The 25556-nt window shown below is 46.3% G+C and overlaps 1 protein-coding gene across 3 annotated transcripts in view; it reads left to right on the forward strand.

Annotated features, from left to right (window-relative positions):
* The first annotated feature begins 8465 nt into the window (after nt 1-8465).
* Nucleotides 8466-25556, forward strand: part of MTMR14 (myotubularin related protein 14) — a 52610-nt gene continuing 35519 nt past the window's right edge. For 2 of the 3 annotated variants that reach the window (XM_004033546.4, XM_004033547.4), the window contains exons 1-3: nt 8469-8766; nt 12650-12798; nt 21280-21388. In XM_004033546.4, coding sequence (XP_004033594.1) covers nt 8608-8766; nt 12650-12798; nt 21280-21388 — 417 coding nt within the window. In that variant the 5' untranslated portion in view covers nt 8469-8607. Of the gene's footprint in view, nt 8767-12649; nt 12799-21279; nt 21389-25556 lie in introns of all 3 variants that reach the window. The other variant, XM_004033548.4, reaches the window with a different exon arrangement.

Raw genomic sequence — 25556 nt, forward strand, 5'->3', positions numbered from 1 at the left:
CTCACAAATCCTTTATTTTTCTATTAGTTAAACCCTTGCAGAGGAGACAAATAATGACGTTTATCGTTTACACACATACAGAGAGAGAGAGAGAGAGAGAGAGAGACCAGAAACTTGGCTGCTAAGAATTATTACCCTTTTTGCTGGCATACCAACTTTCCGGGTCCCCTTTCTCTGCTGCAGCTTCCAGAAGAACGGAGCGGCTTTTGATGACCCTCTTCACTATGCCATAGCTGTTGGGGGGGCCAAGCCCCGTTACAAAAGAAAATCATCCTTTTCTGCTTTATCGAACCATAGGCAAAAGATTCGCCATTTTGCAAGATGTTGTCCAACAGGCTGCACAGGAAACCAAATTAATATTTTCCATCCCAGCAAAATATACATAATACAACAGACACTAGTCACCTCTTTCAGCACCCAATATCATCCTGGCAAAATTCAAACTTTCTCCTGTTGGTCCCTATTGTTTTTGATCCACTCCTGGTGGGGAGGGATGAGCTCCGAAAGGTAATTCACAATGGGTAATCTCTGGGCAAGGTGAAGAGTGGATAGTCACACTGAGACAGGCCTGTTGAGCTTTCTCCAGGGCTCAATGAATGTTAACAGACTAATAGGAGGGTTCTCTGAGTTAGGCCTGCTGGACTTCCGTCAGCCACTCCTTCTGAGATGCCCTTCACATATACAAACACACACACAAAGACGAGACAGGCAGAAGGCCTTCCAAATCAGATCCCTAACCAAGAACTCCAAGAGTATCCCTTCCAAACTATTCTCCTATTCTCCATCTGAGAAATCTCCCCGAAATCTTCCTGATTGAGAAGTCTCCCGAACCAAGTCTCTTCCTATTAGTTAGGAAGAGCCAACTGAAACCCCCACCAGGAGCCAAACCAAGACAGACTCCCCGCAATGGGGCAACAGACAAACTGAGACCCCTGAGGGAGCCAAACTGAGACAGACTGTCTGTGGCGGAGCTATTAGACAAACAGACACCCTGCAATGGGACTACAGACACCCCATGATGAGGCTACAGACAGACACCTTGTGATAGGGCTACAGTTATGGAACGTCTCCCCAGGACTGTTTCTCCATTGCAATTAAATCCATGCAGGCCGGGCCCGGTGGCTCACGCCTGTAATCCCAGCACTTTGGGAGGCTGAGGCAGGCAAATCACCTGAGGTCGGAAGTTCGAGACCAGCCTAACCAACATGGAGAAACCCTGTCTCTACTAAAAATACAAAATTAGCCGGGCTTGGTGGCAAATGCCTGTAATCCCAGCTACTCTGGAGGCTGAGATAGGAGAATAGCTTGAACCCAGGAGGCGGAGGTTGTGGTGAGCCAAGATCGCGCCATTGCGCACCAGCCTGGGCAACAAGAGTGAAACTCCGTAGGCTGGGCGCAGTGGCTCACACCTGTGATCCCAGCACTTTGGGAGGCCGAGGTGGGCGGATCACGAGGTCAGGAGATCGAGACCATCCTGGCTAACATGGTGAAACCCTGTCTCTACTAAAAATACAAAAAAAAAAATTAGCCGGGCGTGGTGGCAGGCACCTGTAGTCCCAGCTACTCGGGAGGCTGAGGCAGGAGAATGGCGTGAACCCGGGAGGCGGAGCTTGCAGTGAGCGGGGATCGCGCCCCTGCACTCCAGCCTGGGCGACAGAGTGAGACTCCGTCTCAAAAAAAAAAAAAAAAGAGTGAAACTCCGCCTCAAGAAAAAAAAAAAGGGAACTGTGGAAAGAATAATTCACACAGAGGCTGCTGTGCGGGAGAACATAGTTTTATTATTATTCAAATCAGTCTCCCTAAGCATTCTGGGATCAGAGTGTTTAAGGACAACTTGGTAGGTGGGGAAAACCAGTGAGCCAGGAGCGCTGATTGGTCAGGTCAGAGATGAACTCATAAGGAGTCTTCTTGTGCTGAGTAATTTCCTGGGTGGGGGCCACAAGATCAGATAAGCTAGTTTATCGATCTGGGTGGTACCAGCTGATCCATCCAGAGCAGGGTCTGCAAAATATCTCAAACACTGGTCTTAGGTTTACAATAGTGATATCCCCAGGAGCAATTTGGGGAAGGTCAGAGTCTTGTAGCCTCCAGCTGCATCACTCCTAAACCATAATTTCTAGTCTTAGGGCTAATTTATTAAGTCCTACAATGGCAGTCTAGTCCCCAGGCAAGAAGGGGGTTTGTTTCAGGAAAGGGCTGTTATCATCCTTGTTTTAAACTATAAACTATAAACTAAGTTCCTCCCAAAGTTAGTTCAGCCTACGCCCAGGCGTGAATAAGGACAGCTTAGAGGTTAAAAGCAAGATGGGGGGCAAAGACTTCATGACTAAAACACCAAAAGCAATGGCAACAAAAGCCAACATAGACAAATGGTATCTAATTAAACTAAAGAGCTTCTCCACAGCAAAATAAACTATCATCAGAGTGAACAGGCAACCTAGAGAATGGGAGAAAATTTTTGCAATCTATCCATCTGACAAAGGGCTAATATCCAGAATCTACAAAGAACTTAAACAAATTTACAAGAAAAAAACAAACAACCCAATCAAAAAGTGGGCAAAGGATATGAACAGACACTTCTCAAAAGAAAACATTTATGCAGCCAACAGACGTATGAAAAAATGCTCATCATCACTGGTCATCAGAGAAATGCAAATCGAAACCACAATGAGATACCATCTCACGTCAGTTAGAATGGCGATCATTAAAAGGTCAGGAAACAACGGATGCTGGAGAGAATGTGGAGAAATAGGAACGCTTTTACACTGTTGGTGGGAGTGTAAATTAGTTCAACCACTGTAGAAGACAGTGTGGCGATCCCTCAAGGATCTAGAACTAGAAATACCATTTGACCCAGCAATCACATTACTGGGTATATACCCAAAGGATTATAAATCATGCTACTATGAAGACACATGCACATGTATGTTTATTAAGGCACTATTCACAATAGCAAAGACTTGGAACCAACCCAAATGTCCATCAATAATAGACTGGATAAAGAAAATGTGGCACATATACACCATTAAATTCTATGCGGCCATTAAAAAGGATGAGTTAATGTTCTTTGCAGGGACATGGATGAAGCTGGAAACCATCATTTTCAGCAAAATATCACAAGGACAAAAAACCAACACTGCATGTTCTCACTCATAAGTGGGAGTTGAACAATGAGAACACATGGACACAGGAAGGGGAACATCACACACTGGGGCCTGTTGTGCGGTGGGTGGCTGGGAAAGGGATAGCATTAGGAGAAATACCTAATGTAAATGACGAGTTGATGGGTGCAGCAAAACAACATGGCACTTGTATACCTATGTAACAAACCTGCATGTTGTGCACATGTACCCTAGCTCTTAGAGTGTAATAATAAAAAAATTAAAAAAAAAAAAAAAGAAGCAAGATGGAGTTGGTTAGGTCAAATCTCTTTCACTGTCTGTTACAATTTTGTAACGGCGATTTCAAAAGAACTCATGTCCAGAATATTCAAACCTCTTCTATAAATTTATAATAAAAATACAGACAACCCACTAGAAAAATGGGCAAAAGATGTTAACAAGCACTACCCAAGAGTGTATTCAAATGAGCAATAAATATGCAAAAAGGTGATCAACTTCATTAATCAGGGAAATGCAAATTAAAACCAAAATTAGCTACACTGAAAGAAGCCAGACACAGAATACACAGGGTATAATTCCATTTATAGGAAGGCTAGTGACAGAAAACAAATCAGTTGTTGCCTGGGGCTGGGGGTAAGGGTGGAAAGGACTGAGATGGGACTCAAGGGAACTTTCTGGAGGTGATATATATGTTCAACATCTTAATTACACTGGTGATTTTATAATTTGGCAATGCTCATCAAAATGTACAATTAAAGAGGATTAATTTTATTCTATGTACTCATACCTCAATAAAGTTGACTTTTTAAAAGCACAATAGAGCTGGGTACATAGTTTAAAAGCACAAGTAGAGCAGTGGCTCATACTTGTAACCCTAGCACTTTGGGAGGCTGAGGTGGGAGGTTCACTTGAGCCCAGGAGTTCAAGATCAGACTGGGCAACATAGCAAGACCTTGTCTCTACAGATAATTAAAAAATTAGTTGGGTGCGGTGGCACATGTCTGTGGTTCCAGCTACTCAGGAAGCTCAGGTGGGAGAATTGCTTGGGCCCAGGGGTGAGGGCTGCAGTGAGCCGTGATCAAGCCACTGCACTCCAGCCTGGGGGAGAGAGCAAGCCCCTGTCTCAACAACAACAACAACGAAAGCACAATAAGATACCACTACATTCTTCCAAAGTATAAACTAGTATGAGGAAAAAAACAAAAGAAATACCAGTACATTCTCACCAGAAAAACTAAAATAAAAAAAAGTATTGACAAGGATGCAGAGCAACTGGAACTCTGCTAACTTGCAGGAGGCAATGTAAATGTCACGGGAAAACTCTTAGAAAGTTACATTTTGACCATTGTCAAAAGATAGAATTGCAACTTAAACATCTTAATTGGCTTTATTTTTATTTTATTTTATTATTGTCTTTGAGTTGGAGTCTCCTTCTGTCACCCAGGCCGGAGTGCAGTGGCATGATCTCTGCTCACTGCAACCTCTGCCTCCTGGGTTCAAGTGATTCTCCTGCCTCAGCCTCCCGAGTAGCTGGGATTACAGGCATTCGCCACCATGCCCGGCTAATTTTTTTTTTTTTTGAGACGAAGTCTCGCTCTTGTCCCCCAGGCTGGAGTGCAATGGCGTGATCTCAGCTCACTGCAACCTCTGCCTCCCAGGTTCAAGGGATTTTCCTGCCTCGGTCCCACAGGTAGCTGGGATTACAGGCGCCTGCCACCACGCCCAGCTAATATTTGTATTTTTAGTAGAGACGGGGTTTCACCATGTTGGGCAGGCTGGTCTAGAACTCCTGACCTCAGGTGATCCAATCATCTTGGCCTCCCAAAGTGCTGGGATTACAGGCGTGAGCCACTGCGCCCGGCCTAATTTTGTATTTTTAGTAGAGATGGGGTTTCTCCACATTGGTCAGGCTGGTCTTGAACTCCCGACCTCAGATGATCCACCCGCATCCGCCTCCCTAAGTGCTGGGATTACGGGTGTGAACCATTGCGCTTATAGACAGATAAGGGCTGAAGAAAGCACAAACAACACAAAGTGGATTGGTCATTTCTTTCTTTCTCTTTTTTTTTTTTGAGACAGAGTCTTGCTTTGTCACCCACGCTGGAGTGCAGTGGCACCATCCTAGCTCACTACAAGCTCCACCTGCGGGGTTCACGCCATTCTCCTGCCTCCGCCTTCCGAGTAGCTGGGACTACAGGCGCCCACCACCACACCCAGCTGTTTTTTTGTATTTTTTTTTTTTTTTTAGTAGAGATGGGGTTTCACCATGTTAGCCAGGATGGTCTCGATCTCCTGACCTCATGATCCGCCCGCCTCGGCCTTCCAAAGTGCTGGGATTACAAGCGTGAGCCACCACGCCCGGCCGGATTGGTCATTTCAAAGTAACTTTCCCTGTAGGGCAGGAACAAGGAAACAGAACAATAGAAAAATAACGGATTGGGCCAGACGCCGTGGCTCATGCCTGTAATCCTACCACTTTGGGAGGCTGAGGTGGGTAGATCATCTGAGGTCAGGAGTTTGAGACCAGCCTGGTCAACATGGCGAAACCCCGTCTCTGCTAAAAATACAAAAAAATTAGCCGGGTGTGTTGGCGCACACCTGTAATCCCAGCTACTCTGGAAACTGAGACAGGAGAATTGCTCGAACCCGGGAGGTAGAGGTTACAGTGAGCCGAGATGGCACCACTGCACCACTGCACTCCAGCCTGGGTGACAGAACAGCGGGAACTCGTCTCAAAAAAAAAAAAAAAAGAAGAAGAAGAAGAAAAATAACGGATTGATTAACATCAGGTTACTTTTGTTGTAAGGATTAATGGCAGAGCAAAGTTCATTATCATGCTTATTGAAAGTGGCCTGTTTGGGAAATATCTATTATCTCTCTAGATTTCTCTGAAGGTCAGATAATTTAGTTTCAGCTTGGTAAAATGTAAGTTTAGTAGGAATTACTCCATTTTGGTTCTTAGTCTCGTTTGTTAGGATCTAGTGCGGGTGCTTTGTCCAAAATAATGGCCTATAATTTTTTTTCTTTTCTTTTTTTTTTTTTTTTTAAGACAGAGTCTCAAGAGTCTCACTCTGTCACCGAGACTGAAGTACAGTTTCATGATCACAGCTCATTGCAGCCTCAACCTCCCCAGCTCAAGGGATCCTCTCCCACCTCAGCCTCCCAAGTAGCCTCTCAATGTGCGCCACCACACCTGGTTGATTTTCTTGTAGAGATGGGGGTCTCACCGTGTTGCCCAGGCTCGTCTTGAACTCCTGGGCTCAGGTAATCAGTTTACCTCGGCCTTCCAAAGTGCTGGGATTACAGGCATGAGCCACCATGCCCGGCCTGTAATTTTTCTTTAACACCATATAATCCAGTCATTTCATTCCTAGGTGTTTAAGACAAATGTGTATATAGATTTGTCAGAAAATATCTAGTAGGCCAGGAGTAGTGGCTCAAACCTGTAATCCCAGCACTTTCGGTGGCAGACGTGGGAGGATTGCTTGAGCCCAGGAGTTTGAGACTCGCCTGGACAACATGGTGAGACTCGGTATCTACAAAAAAATTTAAAAAGTAGCTGGGTGTGGTGGCACATGCCTGTAGTCACAGCTACTTGGGAGGCTGAGGCAGGAGGATTGCTTGAGGCCAGTAGTTGGAGGCTGCAGTGAGCCATGATCATGCCACTGTACTCCAGCTTAGGCAACAGAGTGAAACCCTGTTTCTAAAAAAAAAAAAAAAAAAAAAAAAAAAAAATTAAATTAAATTAAAAACCAATCTACCGTATTAAAACTCTAGAAGCCAGGATAGTGATTAACTGGGGGTGGGAGGAGTTGGGGGGGCAGGGTGGTGGGTGGTTGTTGGTGAGTGGGTAGTGACTGAAAGTGGTCAGGAGGGGGCTTCCGGGCGTTGGTGTACATATCATACTTCTATTAAAAGTTTACCAAAAACGAATTACTTTCATTCAGACTGGGTATTAGATCACATTAAGGAATATTGTTAATTTTCTTAGGCATGTTAATAGCCTTATATTTTTTATGTTTTTTTTTTTGAAGTACTAATCTGTTGTGATAAATGCTTAAGTATTCACAGCTGAAATAATGTGATTTCTGGGATTTGCTTTAAAATAATTCCCTGGATGGGAAGGGACTGCTTAAACAGGATAGATAATCAGATGTTGATTATTGTTCAAAACCAGTTAATGGGTACATGAGGGTTCATTATACTATTGTCTCCACTTTTGCGAATGTCTGAAATATTCTAATAATAATAATAATGAGAGGCTTCTCATCACAGAATTTCAAGGCAGTCGCTTCACCTCCCTGACTCCCAGTTTCTACCTCAATAAAATAGGGCTGATGATATAATGCACTGTACTCACAGGGATGTTGTGAGCAGCAGGGGGAGAAAGGGTTTTATGAAATGTTGTGTTTTTGTTTTTGTTTTTGAGACGGAGTCTCACTCTGTCACCCAGGCTGGAGTGCAGTGGCGCGATCTCGGCTCACTGCAACCTCCGCCTCCCAGGTTCAAGCGATTCTCCTGCCTCAGCCTCCCGAGTAGCTGGGATTAGAGGCACGCGCCACTGCACCTGGCTAATTTTTGTATTTTTAGTAGAGACGGGGTTTCACTGTGTTGATCAGGCTGGTCTCGAATGCCTCACTTCGTAATCCGCCTGCCTCGGCCTACCAAAGTGCTGGGATTACAGGCGTGAGACACCGCGGCCGGCTGAAATGTTTTAATATTGGTAACCACGGCCATTATGGTTTCTAGTACTAATTTGTTGCCTCCAAGCATTCTCTCCTCCTCGCCCTGTAATTTTTTTTTTTTTCTTCTTAAGACAGAGTATTGCTCTGTCACCCAGGCTGGAGTGTATTGGTTCGATTTCGGCTCATTGCAACCTCAGCCTCATGGGTTCAAGCGATTCCCCTGCCTCAGCCTCCCAAGTAGTTGGGATTACAGGTGGGTGTCACCATGCCCGGCTAATTTTTTTATTTTTAGTAGAGATGCGGTTTCACCATTTTGGCAGCCTGGTCTCGAACTCTTGGCCTCAAGTGATCCGCCCGCCTCGGCCCCCCAAAGTGCTGGGATGACAGGTGTGAGCCACCACGCTCGGCTTCCCTGTAATTGTTGATTCCACTTTTCCTCTGGTTCTTTTCAATGGTTCCTTCCTGCTACCCCCCTCCTCTGGCAGCCCAATGGTTGAGCCCGGCTTCCCCGGGGGAAACCCCTTGGGGCGGATCACGCGGTATCATCCAGTGGCCTCCCTGGAGGATACAAGGATCGCTCTGCGCCGGGGGCGGGCCAGTAATCGTAGGCGGGGCGCGGGTCCAGAGCTCCGATTGGCCAGAGTCGGAGTAAACATCCGGCGGGACGGGGCGGGGCCGGAAGTGGAAGTGGAAGTAGAAGGCGGTGGCTGAGGCGGTTCCGGAGGTTCTAGTGTCGGAGTTGGTGCAGGCAGGTGCCATGGGCCGGCTTGAGGCACACTGAGGGGACGCGGGGCTGGGCCATGGCCGGCGCTCGGGCCGCCGCCGCCGCTGCCTCGGCGGGGTCCTCGGCCTCTTCAGGCAACCAGCCGCCGCAGGAGCCGGGGCTTGGGGAGCTGCTGGAGGAGTTCTCTCGGACTCAGTACCGGGCCAAGGATGGCAGCGGGACCGGCGGCTCTAAGGTGAGACTGGAGGTGCGATGAGCTGGGGAAGGCTCCTAACTTGGGAAGTTACAGAGGAAATCCTGAGGCCAGGGGTCAGAGAAAGGTAGGAGTGGTACCTCGCCGCTGAGGAAGAGGAGAGAGAGAGTTCTCCAGGGTCTGTATCCGGAGTATGAGAGTCGGACTTGACAACCATAAAAGGAGGAACTGGGGTCAGAATGAGCCCAGCAAAGAGGTCCTTCTTGTTTGAGAAGGGGTCTGGAGGTGAGAGATCAAGCTGAGGGGCCAGGTTCAAAGATCAGAGAGGAGGACCTAAGGAAGGTCTGTTCCCTGCTTCAGGTGCCGTAGGATGAGTTGTCTCAGGGAAAAAGCCCCAAGAAAAAGCTAAGAAAAATAGGGAGACGATTCCTCGGGGTCAGAGGTCAGAATGGAGCCAGGAGGTGAACCCAGTGTGCTGCCCCCTTATAAGGTCTCAGCATGACTTAGGCCCATCCCTTTCCTTCCCCTATAGAGCAGGAAGACAACCCACACTCCCTTTCAGTTCCTTTATCTAAAGCAGGTCTCCGTTCCTCTTTTTGCTCCCTTTGGGATTTCCACCCAGTCGTCTTATCGCCAGACCTGGAGGGCTTCCTGTCAGCTCAGGCCATCCCCACCCTAAGCACTGGCTGGCCGTGCGGTGGGAATCTTGCCGACCCTGCCATCTCATTCCCCCACGTGGTTTTGGCAGCTTTAGCACCAAGTTTTCCAGTGGAATTCTGTTCCATCCTGCACCACAGAACTCTGATTTGACCTCAGAGGTTACCGTGAGTTGCTATTCTGTAGTTGGCATCTTGTAGTCTCTGAAGTAACCCAGGGAAGACTTCAGTAAGGATTGGACTTCCTCACTCTCCAAATGGCCAAGTAATTTTTCCAAGTATAGTCTGGGGACCACCTGTTTAATGATCATCTGGGGTACTTTTAAAATTTATGCTTATGGGATACTTTGTGAAAACAGAGATTCCTTAGTCCCACCCAGTCCTACCAAGTCAGAATTTCTGGGGGTGGGATCCTGGAATTTGCTTTTTTTTTTTTTTTTCTTTTGAGAAGGAGTCTCGCTTTGTCGCCTAGGCTGGAGTGCAGTGGCGCGATCTCAGCTTACTGCATCCTCCGCCTCCCCAGTTCAAGCAATTCTCCCTGCCTCAACTTCCCAAGTAGCTGGGATTACAGGACCCCACCACCACGCCCAGCTAATTATTGTAGTTTTTAGTAGAGATGGAGTTTTCCCAGGTTGGCCAGGCTGGTCTTGAACTCCTGAGCTCAGGTGATCCACCTACCTCAGCCTCCCAAAGTGCTGGGATTACAGGCGTGAGCCACCGCGCCTGGCTTTTTTGTTTGTTTGTTTTTGTTTTTTGTGTTGAGACAGGGTCTCGCTCTGCTGCCCAGGCTGGATTGCAGTGGTGCAACCATGACTTACTGCAGCCTTGAAATCCTGGGTTTGAGCGATCCTCCCACTTAAGCCTGCCAAGTACCTGGGACCACAGGTACACACCACCATGCCTGGCTAATTTTTCTTTATTTTCGTAGAGACATGGTCTCGCTATTGCCCTGGCTGGTCTCAAACTCCTAAGCTCAAGCAATCCTCCCACCTCAGCCCCCCAAAATGCTGGGATTACAGGCGTGAGCCGCCACACCTGGCCAGTAAGGGTCTTTTTGAGTGGCTGTAGGTCATTGGTTTTTCTGGACCCCTCTTCCAACTTACATGACCCTGAAGATTAGGGTTATCATAAGTTACACCTGATATTGGCTGCGGCTGGCCTTAATTATCTCTCCAGGCCTTCTGATCTCTTGCAAACTTACATGTATATATATTTATATGTATTTATAACAATTCAGGCAGAACAGGGAGTTAGATCTGTAACTGAACAATCGATTGAGATAACTCACTACCTTTGGACTAACTTCTTGCAAACTTTTTTTTTTTCAGAAGGAGTCTCCCTCTGTCACCCAGGCTGGAGTGCAGTGGTGCGATCTTGGCTCACTGCAACTTCCACCTCCCGGATTCAAGCGATCCTCCTGCTTCAGCCTCCCTAGTAGCTGGGACTACAGGCATGCACCATCATGCCTGGCTAATTTTTTTTTTTTTTTTTTTGAGATGGCGTCTCACTCTGTTGCCCAGGCTGGAATGCAATGGCGTGATCTCGGCTCACTGCAACCTCCGCCTCCTGGGTTCAAGCGATTCTCCTGCTTCAGCCTCCCCAATAGATGGGAGTACAGGCGCCCGCCACCAAGCCCAGCTAATTTTTATATTTTTAATAGAGATGGGGTTTCACCGTGTTGGCCAGGATTATCTCAATCTCTTGACCTCGTGATCTGCCCGCCTTGGCCTCCCAAAGTGCTGGGATTACAGGCATGAGCCACTGCACCCGGCCTAATTTTTGTATTTTTAGTAGAGAAAGGGGTTCACCATGTTGGCCAGGCTGGTCTCAAGCTCCTGATCAGAAGTGATCTGCCCTCCTCGGTGCCTCCCAAAGTGCTGGGATTACAGGCGTGAGCCACCATGCCTGGCCCTCTTGCAAACTTCTTGATGTTACAGTTCTTATGCCTTTTTTCTGTTGTGTTTTTCTCTGAACTGTGATCAAAATAAGTAATTTTAGGGGAAGCCGTTTCTTCTATTTCACCAGCAAGTTGTGTATAAAGAGACTTTGCAGCTTTTACTGGTTGCATGGAATAGAGCTTGTAGGTACTAGTCTATGGCTAAAGAATGGGGAAGAGGGCCAGTACACTGGCTTACGCGTGTAATCCTAGCACTTTGGGAGGCCAAGGCAGATAGACTGCTTCAGCCCAGGAGTTCGAGAGCAGCCTGGAAACATGAACTCCATCTCTATTAAAAATTTTTTGTTGGCTGGGCGTGGTGGCTCACCCAGGAGGCAGAGGTTGCAGTGAGCAGAGATCACACCATTGCACTCTAGCCTGGGTGACAGAGCAAGACTCTTTCTCAAAAAAAAAAGGAATGGGGAAGAGGCCAGGCATGGTGGGTCACACCTGGGAGGCTGAGGCGGGCGGATCACTTGAGATCAGGAGTTCAAGACCAGCCTGGCCAGCATGGTGAAACCCGATCTCTACTAAAAATATGAAAATTAGCCAAATATGCTCACTTGAACCCAGGAGGCTGAGGTTGCAGTGAGCTGAGATCGTGCCACTGCACTCCAGCCTGGATGACAGAGTGAGACTGTGTCTTTTAAAAAAATAAAGGCCGGGTGCCGTGGCTCACGCCTGTAATCCCAGCACTTTGGGAGGCCGAGGTGGGCGGGTCACCTGAGGTCAGGAGTTTGAAACTAGCCTGGCCAACATGGTGACACCCCTGTCTCTACTAAAAATAGAAAAATTAGTCAGGCGTGGTTCTGCGCACCTGTAATCCCAGCTACTCGGGGTGAGACAGGAGAATCGCTTGAACCCAGGACGCGGAGGCTGCAGTGAGCTGAGATTGCACTACTGCACTGCAGCCTGGGCGACAGAGCAAGACTCCGTCTCAAGAAAATAAATAAATAAATAAGAGAATGGGGAAGCTGACCAATGAAGGTAGTGGATTAGTGGCAGTTTCAGTAACCTGGACCAAGAGTTCTTATGTTTTATGGGTTGTAGACCTCTTTGAATCTAATGAAAGCTGTAATCCTCTCCCCCAAATGCTCAACACCCACAATTTCAGATTCATTGTTAGGGGGTTAAGAATCCTTCCTGAAGTATACAATATATGGGTTAAGGACTACACATAGGGCCTGTGGCCTAGCATCACATCTTCCCAGCACAGAATAATTATCACCCAGGTACATGTCTTTCCCAGTGATCTCTTAGGCCATGGACCTCCTAATTCTCACCCTCAGAACCCCAGAATTCTCTTTGTGTTCTGGTCTCCTTCTCTGTGCAGGTTGAGCGCATTGAGAAGAGATGTCTGGAGCTGTTTGGCCGAGACTACTGTTTCAGCGTGATTCCAAACACGAATGGGGATATCTGTGGCCACTATCCCCGGCACATCGTGTTCCTGGAGTATGAGAGTTCTGAGAAGGAGAAAGACACGTGAGCATCATGTGACCGTAGTGTGCATGTCTGGGGAGTCCATGGCAGCTAATCCCTGTGGCCAGGAAGTCTGCAGCTGGCTAGGGCAGAATCACTTTCTCCAGGTGTTAATCCTTATTGGCATTTTTATTTACTTCAAGGTTGGACAAGTCAGACTGGCAAGGTGGCATGGCATAGAATGAGGGGTTGGGAGTAACAGCCCTTGGTTGCTGTTTCACTTCCACCCTAGAGCTCATTGTCCTAAGATAGCTGACTTCACACTTCACTTCTCTGAATATCAGTGTCCCTTTTTTAGAGAGTGTGAGTGGGAGGTACACTGTGTAAAGACAGGCTTACCAGCGTTTACCATATGTAGCACTTGAGAGCCTAAGGTCTAGAGTCAGACTGCTTGAGTTCACATCCTGGATTCCCCTGTTGCTGGCTGTGTAACTGATGCTGGGCAAGTTACTTAACTGCTTTGTCCTTAGTTTTCTTATTGGTAATTCTCTACCTTATGTTAATTAGTCCTTTTAAGGACTAACTAAAATTTTAGAAAGTGGTAGTGCAGTCCAGATGATAAATGGGGCTGATAAAAGCCTGACATGTACGTTGTAAGAATTAGAAATAAAAGCTACCATTTATGGTGAGCCTACCAAGACCTGAGTACCTTATGTGGGTTAACAGTTTATACCAGAGCAGACACAGAATGCTTGGTGCAGGTTGTGGCCTGTAGGTAGTCAGTAAATGGTATAGTTATTTGATACTGATAAGTAATCACAGCATGAGGCTCTAGGAAGTGGTATATGTTGATCTCAAAGTTTGCTCTCCTAATCTCCCTACTTCCTGCTGATTTTAAGGGAATTTCAGGAGCCGTTGTCAGCACTATCTGTGAAATCCTGGCCCCGTGGGTGAAATGTTGTGAGGAGTACCGCAGCAGTCATGCTGCATAGTGCAGTAGCCCCTTGCTACTCAAAGCAGGGCTAGCAGTGCACTCAATAACTTGTTAGAAACGCAGAAGCTCATGCTCCAGAGCCACTGAGCCAGAATCACAGCAGAACAGGGTGTCCAGGTGATTCGAATGCACTACCAGGTTTGAGAAGTGCTGCCATGGGCCAACTGGGGAAATGGTTAATTCTGCCTTGTGTTTATGTGCCTGGGAAGAACTGGAATTGGAAGGATGAGCAGGAGTTTCCCTGAAAATGTCCTTAGGGATCAACTCATATAGGATCTTGATCATCAGGCCAGGGAGTGTGAACCTGTGGGTTGTGTGTGGGTATCAGTGGTTTTATTGTGCTAGGAACCCCTAAGCACTTACTAAGATTATGGATTCTTGGCCTGGCCTAGTGGCTCATGCCTGTAATCCCAGCCTCCTTTGGGTGGATCACCTGAGGTCAGGAGTTTGAGACCATCCTGGCCAACATGGTGAAACCCCATCCCTACTAAAAATACAAAAATTAGCTGGGCGTGGTGGTGGGCTCCTGTAATACCAGCTACTCGGGTGGCTGAGGCAGGAGAATCACTTGAACCCGGGAGGTGGAGGTTGCAGTGAGCCGAGATTGCACCACTGCACTCCAGCCTGGGCAACAGAGCAAGAGCAAGACTCCATCTCAAAAAAAAGATGACAGATTCTAGAACCTCTCCTGGGCCTTCTGGAATCAGAATTTCCAGTCTACATTCTGTGAGAGCTCCCTTGATGTCTTTTTTTTTTTTTTTTTTGAGACAGAGTCTTGCTCTGTCGCCCAGGCTGGAGTGCAGTGGCACGATCTTGGCTCACTGCAACCTCTGCCTCCCGGGTTCAAGCAATTCTCCTGCCTCAGCCTCCTGAGTAGCTGGGATTACAGGCGCCTGCCACCATGCCCAGCTAATTTTTTTGTATTTTTAGTAGAGACGGGGTTTCACCATGTTGGTCAGGCTGGTCTCGAACCCCTGACCTCGTGATCCACCCGCCTCGGCCTCCCTAAGTGCTGGGATTATAGGCGTGAGCCACCACACCCGGCCTCTTGATGTCTTAAATACACTATAGCTTGAGAACCGCTGCTGCAGGCCATGGGGAGCCAGAGAAGGTTTACAGCAGAGGAACAACCCAGTAGGAGGAGTTTAAGCACTAAGCCTTAGTTTCCTCATCTGTAAAGTGGGGATGTCTATAAGAGTGCCCATCTTGGCCGGGCGTGCTGGCTCACACCTGTAATCCCAGCACTTTGAGAGTCCAAGATCATGAGGTCAGGAGATTGAGACCATCCTGGCCAACATGGTGAAACCCCGTATCTACTAAATATACAAAAATTAGCTGGGTGTGGTGGCACATGCCTGTAATCCCAGCTACTCGGGAGGCTGAGGCAGGAGAATCACTTGAACCCAGGAGGCGGAGACTACACTGAGCCAAGATCGCACCACTGCATTCCAGCCTGGCTCCATCTCAAAAAAATAAAAAAAAAAGAGTGCCCATTTCACAAGGTTGTAGTGGGGTTCTCTAAGAAAAGAGTGTTAAGGGCTCTTGTAAATAGATCACAGAAACAGTATCACATCCTCAGTTATATAACCTAAGAACTCGGGATCGCCAAGCCTAAAGAATTGGGGTTTGTTATGGCCCTGTTATTTATGGTTCTTAGCTCTTCCTTAATTCCTCCTTCCAGAATTAGGTAAGCTTAGTTTCTTTTTTTTTTTTTTAAGACAGAATCTTGCTCTGTTGCCCAGGCTGGAGTGCAGTGGCGCCATCTTGGCTCACTGTAACCTCTGCCTCCCAGGCTCTAGCGATTCTTGTGCATCAGCCTCCCAAGTAGCTGGAATTACAGGTGCGTGGCACCACGCCTGGCTAGTTCTTGAATTTTAGTAGAGATGGGTTTTGCCATGATAGCCAGGCTAGTCTCAACTCCTGGGCTCAAACAATCCGCCTGCCATGGCCTCCCAAAGTGCTGGATTACAGGTGTGAGCCACCGCACCCAGCTGGGTAAACTTAGTTTCCGTAAACCTTTAAGCTAAAGTTTCTGAACAAGAGGGTTTTGTTTTGTTTTGTTTTTGTTTTGCTTTCTTTGTTTTTGCCTTGCCATTCTCTTCGTTCCCCTTCTTCCTACCCTCTTTGGTGCTGGCTGACTGGTGGTTTTACCTCTGTGCCCTGATGATGATATTCTGATATTAAGCTCAGCTGTAATCAAGGCGGGTTTTTTTGTTTTTGTTTTTGTTTTTAATTAAGACGGGGTCTGGAATGCAGTGGCACAATCATGGCTTGCTGCGGCCTCGATCCCCTGGGCTGAAGTGATTCTCCCACCTCAGCCTCCCAAGTAGCTGGGAATATGGGCACATACCACCACTCCCAGCTGATTTTTTTTAATTTTTAGTAGAGACGAGGTCTTGCTGCATTGCCCAGGTGGGTCTCCTGAGCTCAACAGATTTCCTGACCTCGGCCTTTCAAAGTGTTGGGATTAGAGGCGTGAGCCACTGCACCCAACAGAGTGGTTCTTTTCTATGTTGATTTTATGAGTGAATCAACTGGGGATCTTTCTACAATGCGGAGATTCAGAAGACCTGAGGTGGGCCTGCGATTTGACATATTCTAACAAGCTCTCAGGTAATACCAAATGTTACCCTTCAGTAACATAATAGTACATTGAGAAACCTAGTGGTGGTTGCCTTGTAAAAGCTTTTCCTGGAAGGAAACAAGTTTAGTGTTGATCCCTTAAAGAGATTGAAACTAATATTTGTTGAGTACCTCTGTTTGGCAGGTGTTGAGGTTTTACATGCTAGCTTAAGCCCTACAACTACTCAGTGAAGAAGACAGTATCACCACTCTTTTTTTTTTTCAATTTGATATGGAGTCTTGCTGTGTCGCTGAGGCTGGAGTGCAGTGGCACAAGTGATCTTGGCTCACTGCAACCTCTGCCGCTCAGGTTCAAGCGATTCTCCTGCCTCAGCCTCCCTAGTAGCTGGGATTACAGGCGCGTGCCACTGTGCCCGGCCAATTTTTGTATTTTTAGTAAAGACGGGGTTTCAACATCTTGGCCAGGCTGGTCTTGAACTCCTGACCTCGTGATCCACTGGTCTCAGCCTCCCAAAGTGCTGGGATTACAGGTGTGAGCCACCGCGCCCGGCCCTCACCACTCTTTTATAGATGAAGTTGAAGCCCAGAGAAGTAATTTGCCTTTGCCGAAGATCACAGAGGTAGTAAGCAGAGTGGGGTTAAAAGCTGTATTTCCTGACTCTGTACCTGTCTGCCTTATCTGTCACCAACACGGCTCTCCCACCTTGTCTAGCAGAACCTCACAGTTAGGCCAAGGCCACTATGGAACATGATTAACCTTAGAGGAGCTTGTTGGAGTTTGTTTTTACTTTTCACTCCTTGCAAGGCCTTAAAGTGTTACTGAAGTGATGTTGAGTGGGTGATGCCTGCTTGTTGAAAGGGGGGACTTCGGGTATGTTTGGGTGGGAAGAAATAGCATTTTTTGCTTTTTTACTGTCTGGCTTGGCTGTTACTATGATGCTGAATTAAACTGAATAGACTGAATAAAAAATAGACTGAATTAAACAGGGTAGAATTGGATTTAAGCAATGTTTTGGTCCTGTTAAGGAACCTCTCCAATTTGGTTCATCATCTGGGAATAGAAGCCTGGACAGGGATCTCTGAATAGCTAAGACATGTTTGTCAACAGTGTTCGTTCAGCTGTTGCTGTGTAGTAGACCTCAGGGATCAAGTTGGAAGCCAGATAGATGAAGTCCTTACCAGTAGGTCTAGTGGGAAACAGAGTCCAATAAAGAAGCAATAATTGTTAATAAAAGCTGGAATTACAGGAAGTACAGGTGAGGCCCTGCCGGATAGTGGTTAAAACCATGGGCCCAGTGGCTACCCACAGGGTTTAGAATCTCAGCTACCCTGTTTACCTGTTCTGTGACTTTGGGCTAGAGATTTCATCTCATTAAACTACCTCATCTGTAAAATTGGGTAAGTGAGGACTGAGTGAGATAATGTGGGTGTAAGCTCTACTTTGTGCCTCTTATCTATTAAATAATAGCAGCAGTAACATTTATCTCAGGAAGTTGTGGGGTACATTATAGGAACAAGCCACCTAGTTTGGTAAGTGTGGTGCCTGTCTGGGAAAGCTTCCTATTGGAAATATGTGATAACAGCATTTTCTTCTGTATTTGAAAATAGTTTGGCTGGGCATGGTGGCTCACGCCTATAATCCTAGTTACTTGGGAGGCCGAGATGGGCATTTCACTTGAACCCAGGAGTTTGAGACTGAATTAAACTGAATAGACTGAATAAAAAACAGACTGAATTAAGCAGTCTGGGCAACATGGTGACACCTTGTCACTACAAAAAATACAAAGCATTAGCCAAGCATCGTGGCATGTGCCTGTAGTCCCAGCTACCTGGGAGTCTGAGGTGGGAGGATCACCTGAGCCCGGGAGGTCAGCTGCAGTGAACCATGGCGCCACTGCACTGCAGCCTGGGCAACAGAGGAAGACCTTGTTGGGAAAAAAACAACAAAATCTCACTACCTGGTAACATCTTGCCAGAAATTTCAGTGCATACATTACAAATGTAAATACGGAAGCCTACATTCATCCCTTCGAATGTGAGTATTATGTGCCAGACAAAGCTCAGTGCTTAGCACTGCAATAAAAGAATCCTAAGGACAAGAGATAATAAAAATAAAAACAGGAAAAAGTGAGAGAACAGAAACTGAATTGGTTCTTTTTTTTTTTTTTTTAAGACGGAGTCTCATTCTGTTGCCCAGGCTGGAGTGCAGTGGTGCGATCTCTGCTCACCGCAACCTCCGCCTCCTGGGTTCAAGCAATTCTCCTGCCTCAGCCTCCGGAGTAGCTGGGATTAGAGGCGTGTGCTGCCACGCCTGTCTAATTTTTGTAGTTTCAGTATAGACGGGGTTTCACCATGTTGGCCAGGCTGGTCTTTACCTCCTGACCTCAGGTGATCTGCCGCCTGAGCCTCCCCAAGTGTGGGATTACAGGCATGAGCCACTGTGCCTGGCCAGAAACTGAATTGGAGCTTGATGTAGGGGAACCGGTAAAGGAACCACTGGCCGACCTAACAAGAAAAGGTGGGTCATCACATTAAAAGACCCTCCCTAGAGGAAAATGCTGATGTGTCCTCCACCAGGGGTTTTTTGTTTGTTTGTTTTTAACAGAAGTTTAGCCTGAGAAATCCACCTTGGTTTTGAGGCTACAACTCAACCTGGGAAAATCAGATGTAGGCATTTAGGGTTCAGAGGGCTGGTATGAGCTAAGTGAGAGTCAGTTGCAACAGATGGTGCTGACCAGATATGTGACATGGGCCACGGGCCAAGTAAGTGGGAGGAAGGCCACTGTGGCAGTACTAAAGGTGCTCGGTTTTATATTCTTCTGGAGTCTAGTTAGGCAATTAATTGGTACTGAGGTGCCTTTTGATTTCATAGAGAAACTGGGTGAGGGGAAGGCAGCACACTCTGGTTCTCTGTGAGCCTGTGTGCCTAGGGCTGCCTGGTGGGTTGCTGCCACCCTACGGGCACTTTGCTTTTTTTTCCCCCCCAGACGGAGTCTCGCCCTTTGCCCAGGCTGGAGTGCAATGGTGCAATGTTGGCTCACTGCAAACTCTGACTCCTGGGTTCAAGCAATTCTCCTGCCTCAGCCTCCTGAGTAGCTGGGATTACAGGCACGCACCACCACACCAGGCTAATTTTTTTGTATTTTTAGTAGAGATGGGGTTTCACCATGTTGGCCAGGCTGGTTTTGAACTCCCAACCTCAAGTGATCTGCCCACCTTGGCCTCCCAAAGTGCTAGGATTACAGGTGTGAGCCACCACGCCTGACCCCTAGATATATTTTAACTAAGAATTCACAGTATTTTAAAGACTGTGTTTTTATTAACCCTAACAGCATCCAGATACATTTAAAGAGGTACCACAAGTATGTGGGAGTCACTGATTTCTTCCTTCTGAGATAATATTTGGGTGCATGTGTACAAGAGGAGCTGTACGCAGATCCCTAGAAGGATTAGGATGTGGAAGCAATTAAATTCCCTCTAGGAGTTGGTCTGAAAGCTCAACACTTTTAAGGAAGGAACATGAGTATTTTTCCTTCCTTCTACTTGGTTACTCTGCGTAGCTGGGAAAGCTTCCTGCTCTAACTTTCCTGCCTCTTGTTTCTGTTGCTACCAGAAGCTCTGACTGGCTGGGGTGAGCTTTGCTAAAGGTTGGTAGGTGAGTTTATGAGAGCGGACCCTTATTTTAGGGAAGCGCGATTTGATATGGGTATGACTTGCTGGAGCTAACTTCTAAACCTCACTCTCAGGTTCTAGAAGCTCACTTACCAAGCCCAGTGCGTTTACTACACGTCCCTGTGTCACACATGGCTTCTCTTATGCCTCCTTTGCTCTGTGCGCTGTTGGCCATATGGACTGTGAAAGCAGAGGCCTAGAGCCATGTGGACCAAGAAACGTCATCTCATTCTGCCCTCTAAAACAGCATTCCCCAACCTTTTTGGCACCAGGGACTGGTTTCATGGAAAACAATTTTTCCACGGCAGGGTGGAGAAAATGGTTTCAGATGAAACTGTTCCACCTCAGGTCATGAGGCATTAGATTCTCTGCAACCCGAGTCCCTCACGCGGAGTTCACAATAGGGTTCGAGCTCCGATGAGAATATAATGCCGTCACTGATGATCTGACAGGAGGTGGAAGTCAGACGGTAATGCTCACTTGCCCGCTGCTCACCTCCTGGTTCCTAATGGGGCACGGACTCGTACTGATCTGGGGCTCAGGGCTTGGGGACTGCTTGCTTTAAAAGATCACAAAAATACATACTCAGAGTTATGCAAAAAATAGATAAATAGTCACAAAAATGGTCCTGTGATTTCCAGAGAGGGTCCCTAGGGCACCAGGTCTTATCCTGGGAGTTAAAAATTGGACACCCTAGACATAATATCCAGTTTTCTGTGTATATTTCTGAATTTTGTATATGTCTTCAGTTTAGCTCACTTTTTTTTTGTCTTAAAGGTTCAGAAATCAGAGTGATTTAAGTTTTAATACCTGTAATTAGCACTTTTTTTTTTCCTGAAAAACTTAATATATCTCATGCCTGTGATCCCGGCACTTTGGGAGGCCGAGGTGGGCGGATCGCCTGAGGTCAGGAGATTGAGGCCAGCCTGGCCAATGTGGTGAAACCCCGTCTCTACCAAAAATTAAAAAATTACGCAGGTGTGGTGGCTCACACCTGTAGTCACAGCATACTCGGGAGGCTGAGGCAGGAGAATTGCTTGAACCCAGGAGGCAGAGACTGTGGTGAGCCAAGATTGCGCCACTACACTCTAGCCTGGGCAACAACAGTGAAACTCCGTCTCAAAAAAATAGATAGACAGACAGATGATAGATGATATAGAATTTAGGAATGACATTTAATTTCAAGCAAGCATTATGTACACAGATCTAGTATAGGGGTCTGTGTGAATAAACACATATACACAAAGTGCCCACTTCAAAGTCAGCTTGACCTGCTTCTCTTGCCTGTGTGTTAGGTTTGAGAGTACCGTACAGGTGAGCAAGTTGCAAGACCTCATCCACCGCAGCAAGATGGCCCGGTGCAGAGGACGGTTTGTCTGCCCAGTAATCCTGTTCAAGGGCAAGGTAAGGCCCATACCATAGCTTCATGCTCCAAGACTCTCTTCTGGGGTAGCTGACTTACTGCAAAGTATAGGGTCTTTTTTTCCCTCAACATTTAGTAGCCAAGCATTGGGTGGTTACTGGGTGTTGTGGGAAGCAGTCCAGAGAAACAGACCAATTCTGACTGAAGGATGGTTCTAGGTAGGGAAGGGATGGTCACACCAGCATACCCCACCCCGTGTTCTAGAGCCAGACTGCCTAGGTTCAGATCCTGACTCTTATTTCCTGCCTATGCAAAGCCTCCTTTTCCTCTCCTATAAAATGAGAATAATAATCACCTATTTCAAAAGTTTATGGATTAGATTAAATCAAATGAGTTCCTATATTGTTTTTCCATTCTTTCAATTATATAATTCACCAAGTATTTATTGTATATTATGTGCCAGACACTGCTTCAGGCCTTAAAATACATCACCATGTAAAGCAGACAAAAATCTTTATTCTCATGGAGCTTAAATTCTAAGGACTTTTGTTAATTTGGCTCCCCAGTTTGGTTTCATTTTTACCTATCTTTTGGTGTACGGGATGTGCCCATTTCATTGCAGGTGAAACAGAGGCTCAGAGTGACTAAGTAACTTCCCTAAGTAGAGGGTACAAATCCGGGCAGAGGATGGAGGGGATTGATTGAAGACGGCTGAACACTGAGCAGGGAGGTGGCTCTGTGTTTGCTAGGAGAGCCATTGTGACGTTTGAGCGGGGAAATTCTGAATGCAAGTAGCAACGGGGCGAAAACTGGTCCAAGAAGAGTGGACTAACATACAGAGAGCCTCAGAGGGGAAGGGAGCGAAATTCAGTCTATTCATTCCTTTAGCTGGTATCTGAGTGCCTCAGTGGTCAAGGGCAGGGCAGTGGGGAGAGTCTGACTGTTGTCTCAGTCCCTGGTGTGCCTTTTTTGTAAATTGGGAAAGGGGAGGAAGGAAGGGAGACTCTGCCAAAGGCTTTCTTCTTCAGATCAGTTTTAGGGAAAAGTATGTATGGGAGTTAGGTCCTAGAAATTGATCTTCTTAAAGCTGTTGCCACTTTGGAAAGTTTTCATGTTCCCGAAAGTTATTGCAACTTTTTTTTTTTTTTTGAGATGGAGTCTCTCTCTTCTTTTTTTTCTTTTTTTTTTAAGGCGGCATCTTGCTCTGCTGCCCAGGCTGGAGTGCAGTGACGCGATCTCGGCTCACTGCAAGCTCCGCCTCCCGGGTTCACGCCATTCTCCTGCCTCAGCCTCCCGGGTAGCTGGGATTACAGGAGCATGTCACCACACCCAGCTAATTTTTGTATTTTTAGTAGAGACGGGGTTTCGCCATGGTGGCCAGGCTGCTCTCGAACTGCTGACCTCAGGTAATCCGCCCGCCTTAGCCTCCCAAAGTGCTGGGACTACAGGCGTGAGCCACCACGCCTGGCCTGCAGCTTCATTTTAAAGAGTACCACCCTGTGCAGCACAGCGCTTGTCATTAGAAGTTGCACAGGAGATACTCCAACCAGTGTTTCCATAGAACAGCAGTTTAAGGACATGCTTGCGAAAAGCATTCTCTGTCAAATAAGAATTAGAAATACTGCATACTAGATTCTTAAAATAGATTGATAAAATGTATGTTGATATAGTTAAGGCTCTGAGAAGTCCTGTAGCAGAGAGGCCTGTGTTAGGCCAGACATGTGGCTCACAGTAGGCACTGAGGAACTAGTATGATGGTGGCAGCATTATTACCAACAATACTTTAGGGACACCAACCTCTACCAGGTTGAGGAAGAGAGAGGTGTGTGTTAAGAAATGCCTGCTTCCACTGTGTTAAGAAATGCTTGCTTCCACGACCTAAATGTCCATCAACAGATGAATGGATAAAGAAAATATGGTACATGTATGCAATGGAGTACCATTCAGCCATGAAAAATAATGAGATCCTGTCATTTGTATCAACATGGATAGAACTGGAGGTCATTATGTTAAGTGAAATAAGCCAGGCACAAAAAGACAAACTTCACATGTTCTCACTTATTTGAAAGCTAAAAAAAATTAAAACAATTGAACTCATGAAGATAGAGAGTAGAATTATGGTTACCACAGACTGGGAAAGGGTTCTGACAGAAACAAGGAGGAGGAGTGGGGATGGTTAATGGGTGCAAAAATATAGTTAGAATGAGTAAGATCTAGTATTTGATAGCACAACAGGGTGACTACAGTCAACAATAATTTATTGTACATTTAAAAATAAGTGTATAATTGGATTGTTTGTAACATAAAGAGAGGATAAATGCTTGAGGTGATGGATGCTCCATTTACCCTGATGTGATTGTTATGCATGGTATGCCTGTATCAAAATATCGGCCGGGCACGATGGCTCATGCCTGTAATCCCAGCACTTTGGGAGGCCAAGGCAGGCAGATCATGAGGTCAGGAGTTCGAGACCAGCCTAGCCAACATAGTGAAACCCCGTCTCTAATAAAAATACAAAAATTAGCCGGGCAAGGTGGCAGGCGCCTATAATCCCAGCTACTCCGGAGGCTGAGGCAGGAGAATTGCTTGAACCCAGGAGGCAGAAGTTGCAGTGAGCTGAGATCGTGCCATTGCACTCCAGCCTGGGCGACAGTGTGAGACTGTCTCAAAAAAAAAAAAAAAAAAGTCTCACATACCCCATAAGTAAATACATGTACCCACGAAAGTTTTTAAAACTTAAATTCTTCCAGCAGAAACAGAAAATCAAATACCGCATGTTCTCATTCATAAGTGGGAGCTAAATAGCGGGTACGCATGGTCATAAAGGTGGAAACAATAGACATCAGGGACTCCAAAAAGGGGAGAGAGGAAGAGGAGGAGGAGGCAAGGGTTGAAGAATACCTATTGGGTACTATGTTCACCATTTGGGTGACGAGTTAAATAGAAGTCTAAACCCCACTTACACAATATATCCATGTAACAAACTTGCACAGGTACCCCTGAATCTAATGTTTAAGAAAAAAGAAATGCTTGCTTTCTGCTTCCTTCAAAACTCAGTTCAGCATGGTTGGTGCAACTAAGGAACTAAGGTTATATTTTACTTCATTTCATTTTATTTTATTTTATTTTTATTTATTTTTATTTTTTTGAGACAGAGTCTCGCTGCCACCCAGGTTGGAGTGCAGTGGCGCGATCTCAGCTCACTGCAAGGTCCGCCTCCCAGGTTCATGCCATTCTCCTGCGTCAGCCTCCCGAGTAGCTGGGACTACAGGTGCCTGCCACCATGCCTGGCTAATTGTTTGTATTTTTTAGTAGACAGGATTTCACCGTGTTAGCCAGGATGGTCTCGATCTCCTGACCTCGTGATCCGCCCATCTCGGCCTCCCAAAGTGCTGGTATTACAGGCGTGACCCACCGTGCCTGGCCCATTTCAATTTAATTTTTAAGGCTTGAAGCAATGTAAAAGTTTGTTGTTGTTAAAAACAACTTTGAAATGAGTCCACGTTTCCCTTAAAATGCCCAAAGTTTGTTGTTTTTTTTGTTTTTTTTTTTTTTGAGACAGTCTCTCTCTGTTGCCCAAGCTGGAGTGCTGTGGTGCCATCTTGGCTCACCGTAACCTCTGCCTCCCAGGCTCTAGCGATTCTTGTGCCTCAGCCTTCCAGCTAGCTGGGATTATAGGCACGTGCCTCCACACCTGGCTAATTTTGTCTTTTTAGTAGAGACTGAGTTTCACCATTTTGGCCAGGCTGGTCTCAGACTCCTGGCTTCAAGTGATCTGCCCACCCTGGCCTCCCAAAGTGCTGGGATTACAGGCGTGAGCCACCACACCTGGCCAATGCCCAAAGTTTCACATCCTACTTAAGATATGCTCTAAGTGTAAAATACACATCAAATTTTGAAGATTTGATCGAAAAAATGTAAAATATTCATTTTAAAAGTGATTACATGTTGACATAATGTCTTAGATATGATGGGTTAAGTAAAGTATATTAAATAATTTTTCAAAACTCAGTTCAAGCATTGAACAGTAAGTTCTCATACCATTTTCTCCCCAAACACTTGTGTCTGGCTTTTAGACCATTGAAACTGGAACAATTTATCTTTCTTTTTGTTTAAGAGGTGGGGAGCAGAGGTCAGAGGTTGCTAAATTAGCAAATTATACAGAGTGCTTTTCCACAGACCATATTAGAGGCCATTCCTAACTAGGTA

Source organism: Gorilla gorilla, chromosome 2 (genome assembly GCF_029281585.2).
Source record: "Gorilla gorilla gorilla isolate KB3781 chromosome 2, NHGRI_mGorGor1-v2.1_pri, whole genome shotgun sequence".
In the NCBI taxonomy this organism is placed as follows: domain Eukaryota; kingdom Metazoa; phylum Chordata; class Mammalia; order Primates; family Hominidae; genus Gorilla; species Gorilla gorilla.